Genomic DNA, 17,042 nt, shown 5'->3' on the forward strand with positions numbered 1-17,042 from the left:
GATTTCGCGAGATCATTTTCAATAGACAACATCATAAGATTTGAAAGTCGCTCTTGTTCCATGGTGGCTCTGAAATGGTTTTTTATAATCTTAAGTTTACTAAAAGATCTTTTACCCTCTGCAACGGATATTGGCATTGTGTGAAAAATGATTAATTTCGAAAATATTCGTAAATTGCTTCGAAAATAATATATATATATATATATATATATATATATATATATATATATATATATATATATATATATATATATATATATATATATATATATATATATATATATATATATATATATATATATTTCTACTATTTCACCTTCAAATCAGTATTTTGATTAGAAGCTTTGTAAAACCAACGTCTTTTGGAAGCCAATGCCCTATTTTGGGCACCAAAAAGTTTTTTACGATTCATTATTAACAGTTACTGTAAATAACCGTACGCATCAATAAAATAATAGCATAGTCAACTACGCAAACTCATCAAAAAATTATAAACTCAATCTCAAAAAGCTAATGTCATAAAATCAATATTTCAATAGTTAAATATAAATCTTAAACATGAATTACCATAAATAAGTTGATCGTAAAGAGTTGAAAAATATTTACTATTACTTTCTAAATTCTGAATAGAATTATTTCTAAATTGTATTCACAGTTTGTTATTGCTAATTATCAACGTTTGCGTTTTTTTTACTTTAGTCTAATGAATGCGAAAATCTCAAGGAACATTTTTAATTTAACAGCGTATAGAGTACGAAATCAATGATGAGTTTGTATTTTAAAATTTTTTCGAGGAATTAATAAAAATGATATAACGCGAGTAATATATAAATTTCAATTATGGCATTTTAAGATTAAAAAACTATTTTTATTTTAATTCGGCATCTGGCGCCCCATCGACATCTGCCGCCCGGGACAAACTGTCCCTTTGGCCCCCCCCCCCTCTCGGCGGCTTGTGTACTCTTGTTGGTTGCCGCCTGACCGGGCTGAAATAAAAATCTCTTTAATGGAGCAGAAGTTGCAGGGATCAAAGCTGTCTAAATTCGTATTGATATTTATTTTGTTATCAAATTAAAACTGTGCAAATTTGTATTAAGTTATATTCATCCTATTCAAACCATAAAAACCGTTAGACAATTTTAGTTTGAAAGTCGAACAAAGTTGAATAAAGTATCTTAGTATATAAAAGAATAATACAAGAAAATTAATTAAGGAATCTTTAGGAGTAAAGAAGTTTTGAAAATGAATGATATAGAGGATAAAGAAAAGAAAAGTAAGGAAAAAAAGAAAGAAGAAAAGAAAAAATTTGCGAAGAACGAAAAATAATACAAGATCAAACAAGTAAAAATGGAAAAATTTTAAAACTAAATCAAAAGTGATCTGAAGCTTTTGCTGAAATGAAGCGCGAAATATCAGCTAAAAGCCATTCAATAAAATATCTTGTGCTTTCAGTAAACAATTTGAAAAACTAAAATTAGAAATTCTTTCGCTCTTACAAGTTAACATGCAATAAAATTTATTTAATCTTAGTGTTTTTTGTTTCATTGAACACATTTTTTTCTCATAAGAGTTTTATAACGGTCATTTTTTGAAAAGTAGCAAAAAACAGATTTTATATCGGAAAAAATTGATTGGTAAGGCAACTGCTTTTTTAACAATTAAAATGGGATGTGAAGTGATGGATAAAAACTTAAGTGCTAAAGAACAGAAATGTTAAAAAAAAAATCTTTTACCCTATATTAAAAAATCAAATACAAAAGCATTTAAGTGTTAAAGTATATCATAATTCTTTGAGAGAAAAATTAGACAAAGCAATAAAACTTTGAGAACCAAAAACTCTGTAATGGAACAAAGCCTTTACACTTAAAAATAGTTAGTCTCTCAGCAATAAAAAGGCGCGAAATTAATGGTAATAATAAAAATAGACAGGAATATATCCAAAAATGTAACTATATGCTATACAAAGAGTCGTGTAAATACAAAAAACTTCAGTAAATCTTTATTTTTCTTAAGTTCTAACTAAATAAGAAAATAGTTATATAGTTGTATATACATATATATATATATATATGTGTGTGTGTGTGTGTGTGTGTGTGTGTGTGTGTGTGTGTGTGTGTGTGTGTGTGTGTGTGTGTGTGTGTGTGTGTGTGTGTGTATATATATATATGTATATATGTATATATATATATATATATATATATATATATATATATATATATATATATATATATATATAGTATATATATATATATGTAAAAGTTATATATGACAATATATTTTTATATATTACATTTAAGTTATATATGATATCTTTATATAAATATATATATACATATACATTTTAAATAAGTTATATATGATATATATACACATAAGTTGTATATGATATATCTTTATATATATATATATATATATATATATATATATATATATATATATATATACACTTACACATATATATGTAAATATTTATTATATATAAAAGTATGCATTATTTATATACTATATGTATAAATATTAATATTTTGTATTTTGTGTGTATGTGCGTGTGTGTGTGTGTGTATATATATATATATATATATATATATATATATATATATATAGGATTACTTAGTATTCTAGTTTATAGGAATTTAAAAATAAAATGCCTTGTCGCTGTGATTCTAATCCGTGCAGTACATGTATTTGTGCAAAGTCAAGTACATTGTGCACATCTGAATGTCATGGGAAGAAAGAGTGGGCTAGTATTCCTTGTTTGAACACTGAAGTTGGCAAAAAAGTTAAAAGTATGGCAATCAAAGATATACGCACAGCTCTTTGTTCTAATCAATTGTCACCTATTGGTGATAAAAGTGAACTTATAAAACGCTTAGCAGTTTTCTTTCAAAATCAAAAAGATACTAGTTCAAATGCTCCAGTTAGTTCTAAATCAGATAATCTTACAGCATCTAATAACAAACAGTTATTTGAAGCAATTCTTGAGAATGAAGGCAATCATGAACTTATTTTATCTTTAAGTGGTCGTACTGTGACAAAAGTTTCGAGTAAACCAGAACTGAGGCGAGCTTACTTACTCCTGAGCTCAAAGGTACATCCAGATAAAAATAGTAGCTCAAAAGAATCAGTGCAAGCATTTCAAGTTGTTTTAAATGCTTTTGAAAGGTTATCAAATCCTGATAAGTTTGAGGAGGAAAGTGACATTGATAAGCCTGCTAAAAAAAGACAAAAAACTGAGCAGTTTACACGTTCAAATGCTGGGTGTTTTAAAACAAAGATCAAGTGCCCTCAGTGTAAGCAAACATGGGGTGGTAATGAGCTAGGGCTAGAAGATGGTGCTTATAATTTTTTTATGATGGCTATTAAGCAATATATATGTGGAAGATGCTCATGTGAGTTTGGATGTATGACTGCTATTCATTATTGTCCACTATGCAAAAAAACTTTTGAATATGACCCAGATGATTATCATCGCCAAATTACTTGTGGAAATGAAAACTGTGTTAAGAAATTTGGTTTTATGATGTTTAAAGTTTCAGCTAGGCGAGAAAGTGAAGTACGAGCTGAAGCAAAGCTTAAACATGAACAGTATTTAAAGCGTATATCTCAAAAAAATCGAAGAGCAGCTCGCTCTGATAAGCGCTCTGTAAAAGTATTTGGTGCAGTTGATGATCATTTGCAAGAAAAACTTTTTATTATTGGACTGCGTGATGCATGTCCACGCTGTGGTTGGGAACTTGATGGAAGTCAAGAGTTAGAAGAAGCAAAATTGCATTTAGATAATTGCAACAATCAAAAAGAAATTGAAGAGTATAAAAGAAAATTAAAAGAAGCTGAAGCAAAAAATGAATTAAAAAATCAAAAAGAAGCCAGTCAGGCAGAAATAATGGGGATAAAGCAATGGGAACATAATGGTAGACAAGTTGGACAATTATGGATGTTAAGTGATGCTATGTTGAAAAAACTTTGTGTTGATTTAAAACTTGAAGTAGCAAGTCTTCGCCATCAAGTTATTGCAAGGCTATCTGAGTATCTTAGGTCTAATCAAAGATTAATGATAACTGATGGTAAAAATAAGAAAAGTATTGAATCCAATTTTGACACAACTCCTCTTGCAAAAGTTGATGTAGAAGATCTGCCTAAGAACATTAATCAAATGGAACGTGAAGAACTGCAAGATCTTTGTGCTAGCTATGGAGTAAAGTTTGATGCTCAGAAAGATGTAAAATCTGTTTTAATAAAAAAGTTTGAGTCAGCAAGAATGTCTGGGCAAAGTAAACTGATGATTTGTAGCAAACAAGAAGACTCTGAAGAATCTTTAGATGAGTTTAGTGACACAGAGTACAATATCTCTAGTGAACTTAAAAACTAACATATTTTCTCTTTTATTTTATTGAAACTGCAAAATGAAAAAACAACAAAACTTATTTTTAAAGTTATGAAAATAAGTTGGCATTCATAATTTTGAAAACTTTAAAAGCCATCATCTTGTTGACAATTTCCAATAGTGATCTTTGGCAATTTTTCAATTATATTTCTAAATTTAATTACATTTGTAAAATGTTATCTATATTTTGAGAATGACAAAATTTCCTCATTCCAAGTAGGTTTTTAAAATATTTTCCCCATATCTTTTGATTTTTAGCCTTTCCCATCCCAAAAATTCTTTTCTTTGTTCAAATAGGTAAGAGTACTAATTATGATAAGGAGCTCAAGAGTGCAATAGCTACAATATAATAATTTTTTTTCATATCTAGATTTTGCTTATATAATAATTATTAGCATTGGTAGTTTTACATAGATGCCCAACAAGCCAAAGGTGTTAATTTTATTTAAATTGAGTGTGTGTGTGTGTCTGTGTGTGTATCTATGTAGGCATGTATTAATGCATGCACACATGGATACATGAATGAACGTTTGTATGTGTATGTCTGTAAATTAGTTATGTACAATCATTTATAGTTAGTATGGTAATAAATTTATTAGAATTTTAAAGCACTTTTATAACGCATTTTTCAATAATAGGATAGTGAGTTGGGAAGCATTCATTTTGATGGAACACTAATTAATCTGATCTTAAATGAAGTTAAGATAAATGTTCTTCCAGACGAAGGTCCTTTTTCTCAATATTTTACAATTGTTAAAGTCACTAAAAATTTTTGTTTTCTTGTGTATTTGTTTTGTAAAACTGGGCATAAAGAGCTAATCATCTTATCTTTTTTTTATTTTTCTCCAGCTGCTTGTTAATAAGAAAATTTTGCTTCTTACTATCATTTAGAAATACAGGTTCCTGAATGGGAGTTGCCACCTGCTGATCAGGATGGTAATTTTTTAAAAATAGTTTATATTTTTTAAAGTGGTTTTGGGTAATAACGTTAGATACACTTTTTTTTTTTTTGTTATTTTCCTGAAATCATCTTGAATGCTTCCTTAGCTTTCTAATTTGAATGCTTCCTAATATAGTAAAATTGAGATAAATATTATTTCGTTCTAAATAGGAGACCACGTGGGTGAATCATTAAGAGAAAGAGAAGATAAATGGACTGAATTGAGAACGGCATCGGAAATGAGGCCAGGATTTTTGTCCGTGTCTCAGATGCGTTAATGAAAATTTGTAATTCCTGTTTTGTTGGTGTTTTTTTTTTTTTTTCATTAGTCAGTGCAAATTAGCCTGAAAAATATAAAACTTATAGTTTCAGGCTAATTACAAGACATCTCCATACTGTTATATGGTTTACAAAATATTACTTAATTTCAGAGGCGTCGAGAGACTGGCGGGGATTTTTCCTTCTGCCTGACGCTAAGTGAGAACCCATTAATTTGAAAGATGAAATAAAAAATGTCTCCGTCATACTTGTTGATTACAATGCGTATTTTGTAAATAGATGAATTTTGTAAATAACTTTTGTAAACTTTTTCTTCGCCACATACAAAGTATAAAAAAAAAAAAAAAATAAACCTAATATGATGCAAAGTCAGGCTTTCTAAAAGAATTAGATAAGAAGACTGGTTTGATTACAAATAGCAGCAATAAAGCAGGTTGTCAGCGCAAGGTCAATAGAAGTGAGATTATAACAATAATCATTGGATATTGGCTTTAAATCATCTTTCGATTGTTTTAAAAACTATTATTTAAAACAAACATGGATTTTTCACCAGCGGAATTTTAAGGTAGTTAATGCTAATTCATCTGAATAGCTCATATCCAACACTATTAGTGCCAATGCTCAACTCTTATGGTCAAATATGATTATATCTTTTGGTTGACTCAAGCAGCTTTGAGGTACGTTATCGTATTTTCATGCATAAAGTTTTTGCATGAAGTGCAGCACGCAGCAAATAAAATGTTGATTTCATGGCTTAAAATTGCATTTGTTAATCAATCATGTCAATTAGTTATATTTCAACCAATCATATCATTTAGTTATATTAAAAATATCAAATACAGAACTGCTAAATACTAGAACAACTTAAGCCGAAGTTTGTGATACTGTTAAAAGGGGAGGTAGCATAATCAATGCATCGTTTAGTTCAGGTAGTAAAGATGATGGAGCAACACTAAAGCTTGTGGTTATATATACTAAATTGTTGATGTGTAATTGTTGAAACTGGGATAGGAGGAAATAATGGTTTTTAGGGATAACATTTATGACTCAGTAGTATTAGGCAATATTATGTGAGGATGGGCTATATAGCGATCTGGTGCATGTGCAACAGTTAGGCATAGAAATTTTTTCATCTGTGTGAGTCTTTAGTTTACTCTGGACATCTGTCCGAAATTGGTTTTACGCATTTTCAGGCAATTGAGTTTTTAAAGAATTCTTTGATTTTGCCCTCGACAACGCCACATATAATTGTCCATACGCAAAAACAGGGGTGCCCAGTTGAATGCCAACTTTACTGATTGTCTGACCCTGAGATTTGTTAATTGTCGTTGCAAGAGATAATCTGATTGGATATTGTTTTCTTTGAAACTTTAAAAGAAATAAATCATCGGTAGGTTCTAGTTTAATTTTTGAAATTAGGACACCTTTTCCTATAAAGCTTTTCGTTACAATTTAACAGTCGATAATATTCGGTAAAATTCGCATCACTCTAAAACAAACACCATTACAACTCAAATCACCTTAAAAAGTTTGAAATTCAAATTATTATAGTAACTTTCAATGTTGATCTACAAGTCGTTACTTTGATCAAATAATCGACTTTCACAAAAATCTAACTAAGTTAAAAAATCTGTCTAAGATTTCCAAAGGCGCAGTAGAAATACTTCAAAAATAATTTAACAAACTCAAAACAAATCCAAGTTTCCAAAATTCACTGTTTGATGAGTTGCTATTCAATAGATCCGCAATGTGGTACTTTTATTCCAAATGATCCAACCTCCCAAAAGTTGATCCAATTCAAATGGTAGCTGCAATGAAAAAGTGAAACAAAAAGCAAACTACTCAGCGTAATTTGAAAATGAACTTAAAAATCCAAGTTTAAAATACAAGTCTGAATGCAGATCCACAATAACGTACTTTACCTCTGCTGATCGAGTTGTACAAAATTTCGGTTTGTTGAAATACCAAACGCTAGAACAAAAATAGCACAAAAGCAACTTAATAAATTTGAATTTATATAAAACTTAAAAAATCCAAATTGATGCAACAAATTCTTAAGTAGATCTTCACTTTTCTTATTTTCCTGCTTTGAGGTATTTGGTGTTTTGAGTCCGCCAGCAACTGCCTTGTTGACTACCCAAACCTCTCCAGGGAAGACCCAGTAGCACGTCGACCCTGAGTTTGCCTCCCCTTTGAGGAATGGGCGGAAAAAAAGAAAAGTATCAGTTTAATACAAGCACGCCGGCCCAGCCAGTTCGCTACACTTGATCTTAGCCATTAACCGTTATTTCCTGCTTTGATCTACAGATACAAAAATTCTAATGATTATTACAAGGTGTCAAAGACAGACATGTCTACTTTATTATACAGATGATTTCTTACTTGAGGGCAATATGTATGTAAAGTCAATATGTACACATTTAGTGATTAACAACAGAGACTCGCATCGTTAAATAAACATGTGCTCACCAGTCATAGCTTGTCATTAAAAATGGACAGAACATTCCGGTCGACTAATATTAAAAAGTTCTTTTTATTACTTATTATTTTTGTTATCAATTGGTGTTTTTATTGTATATTACTTTTATTATACTTGAAATATTCACCGATTTAAAATGTTGTAACGAAAAGTGTTTGAACGCATTACGGTGTGTAGTGTTACATGAATACGGCTTGAACTAGTGGACAATTCAGATTTTAAGTTGTTGTATTTTTCAGCTACTGTTCTTGTAGGATGAAAGTAAATAAGTATTTCTGTCTAATGTTTCAAATATATATGTTTGGTAGTTGTACTTTTATTTTTCTATTTAACAACTTTATGTAATTCTATAATCTAACTGATATAACTGTTATTATAGTTCTGTGTTGTTTGCCTGTTTGTTTTTTTTTTCAAGTTATTCTATAGTCATAATAAGACTGACCATGCATCTGTGTTTCAACATCAGTGAAATAAATATGTTTAAAATTTGTACTTTTATATTTTTCTGGAACACTAGTATTTTTCCATTCCTATAATCTAACTGACATAAGTATGAATATAGCTTTATGTTTATTTTCTTTCTCTACAAATAAGGAAAAGTTATAATAATGGATTTCTCTTTAAATATTATTATGTATGGTGTGAGTAAACTAATGTATAATAGTAATATAGGGGAACATGGGGCAAGATGACGAACGTTTTGAAAAGCACTTATATCTTATTCAATAACTGTTTCAATATGTAAAACTTTATCAAAAAGTGGAAAAAAAATTATTATGCGTCACATATGTATAAAAAAAACCCATATAAAAATTGAAAATATCCTGGAAAAAAACTCATTAATCAAAGTTACCTCAAATTATCATCTTGCCCCGTATGCGGGGCAAGATGGCGACTTTAAAAAAAATAAATTCCATTATACCATTACCTTCTCAAATAACACGGTATCATAAATTCTAGTTAATAAGATATGTAATACAAACGGTTATGTAATTTTTTAAACAATTAAACTATATATGTAGGGCTTTGCAAAAAAAAAAGTCTACTCATCAGTTCATTATTACATTGCTTTATTATGCATTAAAATATTTGGTTTGACATTTGCTCAAAGCAAATGTCAAACCAAATATTTTAATGCATAATAAAGCAATGTAATAATGACTAAGCTACACAAAAGTTATTACTGTACAGGTTTATGGTAAAACATGTACTTAGACGAAACGACAAACGAGTCATCTTGCCCCGTTCATCTTGCCCCTAGGCTACTTAATCTTCAAAATGACTCAGAACTCTACATAAATAAGTTATCATAGCTTAATACTACTAGTATGGCTTCCAAGTTGAACATCCTGAATGAGAAACTCTTGCTTACCTTTGGTTGGTGATGTAATGATGAAATAAATCAAGTACAAGTGGATAAATTTTTTTTTCCTTAATATAGGAAAAACCTTTTTAATAATTATCTTTGATTCCGAAAATAATATTTATAAAGAAAGCATAAATAAATCTTACAGATGTAATCTACTTCCCTCTCAGCTACAATCAGATTTCATATTTAGTTGAGTTTTGAAGATAACAAATTTTGGATTTGATTAACTAATTTTGGATATGATTACCAACGTCAGGATGATATTTGTATAGTAATTGTAACTTTTTTCTATCTTACAAGATTTACAACGCTAAAATTTACCCTTAACGAACTCCGATAAAAACTAATTTATCATAATTCATGTTATATTTGACTTTTTCAACTTAACATTGCCAATACTCATTAAGTTTGAGTCAATTAAGGATAATTTTACAAAATTATTTCTATTCTGCTACTATTACCAACTGCTACTCCTGAGCTTGTATTGAACTCGCCTCTAGAAGTAGCAATTGAAGGAAATAATACTAGTTTCTAGTACATATTTTAATATTGTTTTATGAAATGTCAATACCTTATGAAAACAAGTTTATTCATAAATAAAACAAAAGATGCACTAAAAAACGCAGCAAACTACTTAGAGGTTAAGTGGTTGCATTTATTTCTTTATTTATTTCACTATTTTATTTATTTTCCTCAATTTTTTTCCTATATTTTATTTTACTTTATGTGGATTTTCAATCATCCAAAATTAAGTTTTTAGAAGAACGTGAGAGCATTTTTAAAAAAATAGATTAACTTTGTTTCTAAATTGATGTTCCTTTCAACATTCAAATTATAAGTTAAGATTAAGGTAAATGAGTTGATGCTGAGGAAAATTTTCTTTAAATTGCAGAGGTCAACGGGTGGGCTATTTTTGAAAAAGGCTATCTTGATATGAAATGAGTACGGGTGAGAGTTACGCATATAAATGTTTGAATGAGAGGTTGCTAATGCATATTGTACTGAAAAGTTTCTTTACCTACTGAAATGGCGACACCGAATAAGTCGATTTTCAACAGAAACATATTGTATGCCATGATAATACACGAGTTGTTATCATCGTCATTTTCATTACGTCGGTCGCCACGGGTCGAAGATTGATCGACCTTTTGTTTTTTGATATAATTGTCTATCCGAACATTTTTATTGAGTTATCGACGAGACTGACAAGAATTTTTTATGCTGATTAACACCGACAGGCTGCTGTTTTTGTAAAAACCAAGTTATCAATAAATTTAAAAGATACTTCCGTTCGTCCGAAAATACAGCTTACATTTATAAAAAGACGTGAGATTGTTGAAATAAAATTGGTTAACAAAACTCAGCCCCTAAAGTAATAAATAACATATTCATAGTTTTTATATCTTAAATTAATAAGTAACATCTTTATAGCTTTTATATTTTAAAGGGTGATAGTTCAAATGTTAATTCATAGTTAGATAATGAAAATCGTAAAGATAATGAAAATCGTAAATAGTTATTGACAGTTAAAAATTTCCTTTAAGTTTTTTTTAAAAAAAAATCACACTCGCTGCGTTTATAAAATGAAAATCTTTAATCAAAATTATAATCAAGTGTGCAGAAAAAGTTCCTAATCGATGAATTCAGCCCCAACGTATTGGAAAAATTGTTAGAATGTGTAAAAAGCGAGAACTTAAAAGATGACGCAATTATCAAGATTGCCACCAACTTTGAGGTTAGTTGTTCAACAGTTTCTAATATTTGATAAAAAGTCAAAAAGCAATATAGTGAAGTTCAATTTTTTGCAGATCTTTTAGCAAAAAGAAAAGAAAAAATTTGTAAGAAAACGTTTATTTTTAGAGCATGTATAAATATGTTTACATTGATGTATAGTGGTTTCTCTTAATACAATCGAAACATTCATACTACTTCTTGCTTTACAAAGAAGAGCCACACAGAAGCTGTCAAAGAAAGCGCTTTATCGCCAAAGTAATGTTCATGGCAGTTGTTGCCAGTCTACACTTCGACTCACAAAAAACAATGCGTTAAGTGAAAAGTTGGTATATGGTTATTTGTTTACCAAGAACCAGCTCAAAAGAGTTCCAAAAACAGACCAAAAGGAACGATGGTAAAAGTATTGAGTCCATAACCTCAAAAGAATGCAAGAAAATGATTTTGGAAAATATAACTCCGGCACGAAAATCTAAATTTCACAAAATAACTTATGTGCAGCAAGATAATGCGAAAGCTCATTTTTCTGATGATGATAGATATTTACTGATGAAGCAGAAAGATTAAAAGACGGTGGTTCATTTCGGTTCAAATTACAACCACCTAATAGTCCCAATTTTAGTGTGCTGGATCGATACAGTTCTTACAATTCACCGAATAGCATCGACGAGCTTATTGAATGCGTAAAACATGGATTTAATAAATTAGATAAAGAAAACTTGATGATGTGTTTTCTAGCTTAAAAAAACCGCCTTGATGCTGCCAAGTTGGCAAAGTGATTCAACTGCTACACTTATCCTTTCATGAACAAGACAAAACTTCATCACAATAGGCAATTACAATCAGCAATGACTTATTCCATGGAAGCAATTGAATCAGTTACATCATTATTGATTAAAGTATCTTTAAATATTTCTCTCTACTTAAGCCCCGATCAAGAAAGAAAATTATTTTTCACAAACAAATGTTGTTTATTAGAAATATATGTACATCAAAAAAACCAATCGCTAAAGCTGATTTGTCGGCAAATAGTCTGTTAGAATAAAATAGTTATTGGAATAAAAAAGTTGCCGACCATCCTCTTCATTTCTATCCGGATATGTGCTTTTCTGCAAGTAAAGTTTGTCCAATTTATCTCGGCCGTGGGCATTTTTGACCGCAAAACCCACCAAGTTTAACAACTCAAGCTTGGGACTTTAGGGATGCTATTTGTAAAACGTTAAATATTTATTACATATATATTTGACAGATTCCTCATTATTTCCTAAATAAAACCTTAAAATTAATTAATATGTACCGAGATATGTGTGTGTGTGTGTGTATATAAAAATTCATAAAATACATAAAAATTACATCTGTAACCGATTAAATGCGGACGTCGCGCCGATAGCGGGCCGATGCTAGTGTGTTATCTGGTTGATTATTAGAGATTTGTTGTGTGTTTACTTCGGATAAGAGCACTTTACTTGGATTTTGAGACCTACTATTATATAGGATTTTTAAGCAGCATAAGTTTCTCTAGTATAATCAAACATAAAAACATTAGAAAGAAAAGGGAGGGGGAAGGGGAGGGGGCATGGGGAAAGTGTAGTAGCTCGTGATGTTTCAAAAGAGTGTAAAGACCTAAAAGCCAGATAAAGAGACTGTGGAAGTGTGAATCCAAAAAGTATGGCTAAAAACGAATGCTTTCAATAATATCTTTTGCTTTATTCCTGTTAAAACATTTAGTGTTTCTTTGAGGATACGTTTTGTCTAATGGGATGGTACTTATTTTGTTCCGTTTGGTCATCATCATTGCTCTGAACTATTCTGTTTCATGCTAAGCTTAAGGTTTAAAGCTCCTAATGGGTGCTTTTCAAGTTTCCGTAAGTTAATTATAAACTTTGAAGCAAGTTACATGGTGAGCTCTACTTTGAATCCCGATCTACTAAATGACTTTGGGTAGAAACTCTTTGACCACTTGCTCTGCTATTTTGATAGTTTTAGATTATTTTTTGCATAGCATCAACTTTAATGTTGAGTTGTAAGTTATAAAATTCTTAGTGGTCAGATTGCGTCCTTCCCGTTCTTAAATATTGCGGGAGAGGAGGAAGCTGGTCAAAAAGTCTTTAGAGAAAGTCAACTTTTACCGAACATATGATGGGTAAGAAGGAGTCATGATATAATGTAGAGATTTAAAGAAACGCATTTTAGTTTTTTAGTAAAAGATAAAAGTGATAGGTACAAAGGGGGACGATATTTCTTTAAAAAAAAGTGAGGAAAATACACTTAATTGTGGTACGGGGGTGGGGGGGTGGGGTGGGGTGAAGAGGTAAGAAGCTAGGGGGGTTAGGGCTCGAAAACGAACATGCATTGAAAGGTGGGCAGGAGTATTTTTCTTTGGACCAAGAGAGAAACAATTATAGAGTGAAATAAAGGAGGTCATTGAATATATATATATATATATATATATATATATATATATATATATATATATATATATATATATATATATCAGCTGGATAAAGTTAATGCTCCTTTTGGATCAGTTTTCAGCTTCTAATCTTAGAAATAAATTCTGCTTTAAGACTTTCGCACTTTGAAAGCAAATACATACAATATGTTCTTCTGTAACTGCAATTTGTTCTTCTATCACAATTTATTTTCTATCACTGAAAGGAAGGATATCCAATAAGCATGATCAAGCAGAAATATTGAAAAACTTATCCAAATTTGTATCTAAATTTTGTTTGGTACTTGTTTTAGCAAGTTCTAACTTGCGATTAAAGTTTTTTGCGAGAATGAGAAGATTTTTTACTTTTCCAGCAATAAATCTGTCAGTTATTAGAGGTCCATTAGGATTCAGTGCAGTCCAAATTGATTTTAAAGTATTTTTAATTTACTCAGTTACGTCTAAGATATCTGTAGTTGGTTTTATATGAATAAGATAATAGTAGTACTGAATAACCTATGAGTACTTTGGTCACGGATCACCATCATACTTCTTTTCACTTTTTTTTTTTGTGTAATGAGTGTAACTATAGCTTTCAGCATTTTTTGTATCGTTGATAATATTTGTAATTCTTGTTGCAGTTTTTATGTATAGCACTTTAAATCAATCTGCTCATTTATCTAATAATCGCCAGATACGTTAAGTTTGATTCGGAGCTGTAATACAACGTATTTTATTGGTTACATTATCTAATCAAAACGAGATATTTTGAAACGAGATAACTTCTTTGGAATTAAAAATTCAAAGATTGAAGTTCAAAACACTTCAGCAACTTCACAAAGGTTAGTCCCTAACTGAGAGCTTTTAATACAAATAAGCCAGCCATTTTTAAAACACAATTCCTTAAATCTAATGGAGTTATAGCAACACCTTAGTTAGATAAAGTTAAACATTTTGCAACTTGATATTCGAAAAAAATGGTAAAATCGAACAATTAGGGTATTATTCAGTCTATAAAGAATAAAAAGATAATCAGCAATAGACAAATGGTTCAATTGCCGATGGAAACTTCATTATGAACTCCAATGTAGATGGTCGCTAATATTTAGCTGATTTTTCATAAACACTCTGAACAAATTCACAACGCTTGTCCCACCCTCATCCTCGACACCCATCTCAAACAAACACTCCCTCGACAGCACTTTCAAACAAAAGTATTTAGAGTTTGCTTAGAGTTTTAAATTTTCAAGCATTTTTGAATGTCGTTGCTTGGTAACAGTCAACAATAGTTCAATTTTAAAGTTGATGTTGCTGAGTTGTTTTTATTTTCAAGATTTTTTGCACAAAACTCAATCAGATAATTTAACATAAAACTCTAAAAGATAATAATTTTACATAAAGTTATCAAGTAATAGTATAAAATAATCAAAATTTGTAAACGAAAAATAAAAATCAATTAAAAATGTATAAATCAAACAAAAAAGCTCAAATTCGAAATTTAACAATTTAAATGTAAAACTAAATATAATTATAACTAAATATAACTAAAATCAAAAAAAAAAAAAAAAAAAAAAAAAAAAAAAAAAAAGCAAATACAAAAAATTCATATATCAACTTTGGTACAAAACTCCATACAAAAAGTCATTTAATGCAAACACGCTCACGCAAAAGCTAACTATTTTATTAACGAACTTTTATCGGGGATAAGGGCGAATGCTGAATCCCTTTTCCTGGTAGCTCAAACTTTTTGGATTTTGTGGTTGAAACACATTTTTAGAAAACGTATGTATTTTTTAAATTTTTTAGAATAAACAGTTTTAAACCTGGAGAAAAAGTTAGTGTTGCGACCACAACTAAAAGTTGTAACTAACTTAATTAAAAAACCATAACTAAAATTACTCGACTAACTTTTTAGTCTAACTAAAATTAGTTGACTACATTATCAGTTTTACTAAAGTTAGTCGACTGACATTTTAGCGTTACTAATATTAGTCAACTGACTTTGTAGTCTAACTGAGTTTAATCGCCTAATTTTTAGAATAACAAAATTTAGTTGACTAATTTTTTAATTTGCGAAAAATATATTGTTACTGTTATCCAAAAAACGCTTTTTTAAAATCTTATGCGTTAGTTGTGAAGCGCCATGTTTTTAATTACAAGTTGCTGCAAGTTATAACTTATATCTGCAGTGCATCTATTTCAAGGTTCAATTTTTTCAGGTTTTTGGTGTAAGGTTTGCGACATAGACACTTGGAATTTTGTAATAAAACTTATCTAATTAGTCCCCCGTTATTGTTAAGTACTTGTTTTAAATTTCAATGAAAAGCGGTTCAGATCTGGATTTTTTCAATTTCTAATTAAAGCGAATTATAATTCATAAAACACATGTGAAATCAATTTATAAAAAAAAATGGTGCCATGTTTTTGAAAGGTGTGTTATGTGCAGAAGCATTTTCGGATTTCTTTTATATAATACCAGCAATCAGTTTTTATAATTCGTAATAATACATAATTTATTTCGTTCTACACTCATAAAAACGCAGATATTTGCAGTGACAACCATAAGGCAATAAACAGTTAAACAACTAATGTTTTTATTATTTCTATATTGTCTAATTGAATATATATCTTGTTCAACTCTGATTTTTGTTTTTCTTTTAAAAATTATTGTTAAAATGCTAATAACTAATCATGCTTTCGGTGTAAAATATCAGCTGTTTTTGACGGAGTTGTTCTGCTAACAAACCAATTTTTATCTAATTCAATAAAAGAAAATTTGGGACAAAACTAGGTACAAACAAAACATTTTTATTACCTAATTGTCACAAATTATATTAACCATTTTAAATTTCATAAAAACAATAAATTTTGATGAATGTCTTTAAATTGATTTATTTGTCATAATTCATATAATGTTCATAAAATTTCATGGTATAGGTTATTCAGTTTTTTTTAGCGCTAAATTTTGTTTTAGTCAACGAAGTTTTGGTAGACTAAAAAGTTAGTCGACTAATTTTAATTAGAATAAAAAGTTAGTCGGCTAATTTTAATTACACTTAATTCTTAGTCGAGTAATTTTAGTTAGACTAAAACTAACCTTAAATTCCACCCCTAGGAAAAATATTATGACACATTCAAGTATATACATACAACGTATTATGCAACAACATAATGCGCAAATTGTTGGTAACACGTTTAAAACTCACATACTTTTGCCAGGAAAACGTTCTTTATAAAATGATGAAGTTAAGTTTTCTTAGCAAAATATTTAATACGGATTCGGCCAGCACTGTTATTGACAACTATAATGAGCAACGCATTTTCACCGTTGATGACGAAGTGTTTTTGTCTATTGCTCGAAACTCAAAGTTGATGAAGAAGTGTTTTTGTCTATTGCTCGAAACATTCCATTAGTCAAACTAACATTGG

The 17,042-nt window shown here is 29.6% G+C and overlaps 2 protein-coding genes across 3 annotated transcripts; both read left to right on the forward strand.

Annotated features, from left to right (window-relative positions):
• The first annotated feature begins 1,875 nt into the window (after positions 1–1,875).
• LOC145189088 (anaphase-promoting complex subunit 13-like) lies at positions 1,876–5,624 on the forward strand. 2 transcript variants are annotated; one of them, XM_090088451.1, is made up of 4 exons: positions 1,876–1,909; positions 5,023–5,110; positions 5,276–5,320; positions 5,496–5,624. In XM_090088451.1, the coding sequence occupies exons 1-4, from the start codon at positions 1,907–1,909 to the stop codon at positions 5,600–5,602; spliced, it is 243 nt and encodes an 80-aa protein (XP_089944577.1). In that variant the 5' UTR covers positions 1,876–1,906; the 3' UTR covers positions 5,603–5,624. The 2 variants fall into 2 exon arrangements, with proteins under 2 accessions (XP_089944577.1, XP_089944576.1); XM_090088450.1 differs by lacking the exon at positions 1,876–1,909 and adding an exon at positions 4,727–4,816.
• Positions 2,604–4,600, forward strand: LOC149889077 (uncharacterized). Its single transcript, XM_090088449.1, has one exon. It carries the CDS (start codon positions 2,645–2,647, stop codon positions 4,367–4,369), a length of 1,725 nt encoding a protein of 574 aa, XP_089944575.1. The 5' UTR covers positions 2,604–2,644; the 3' UTR covers positions 4,370–4,600.
• Positions 5,625–17,042: the final 11,418 nt, after the last annotated feature.

This window comes from Hydra viridissima, unplaced genomic scaffold (genome assembly GCF_058129835.1).
Source record: "Hydra viridissima isolate aposymbiotic clone 2 unplaced genomic scaffold, HvirCarnegie_v1 scaffold_5, whole genome shotgun sequence".
NCBI lineage: Eukaryota > Metazoa > Cnidaria > Hydrozoa > Anthoathecata > Hydridae > Hydra > Hydra viridissima.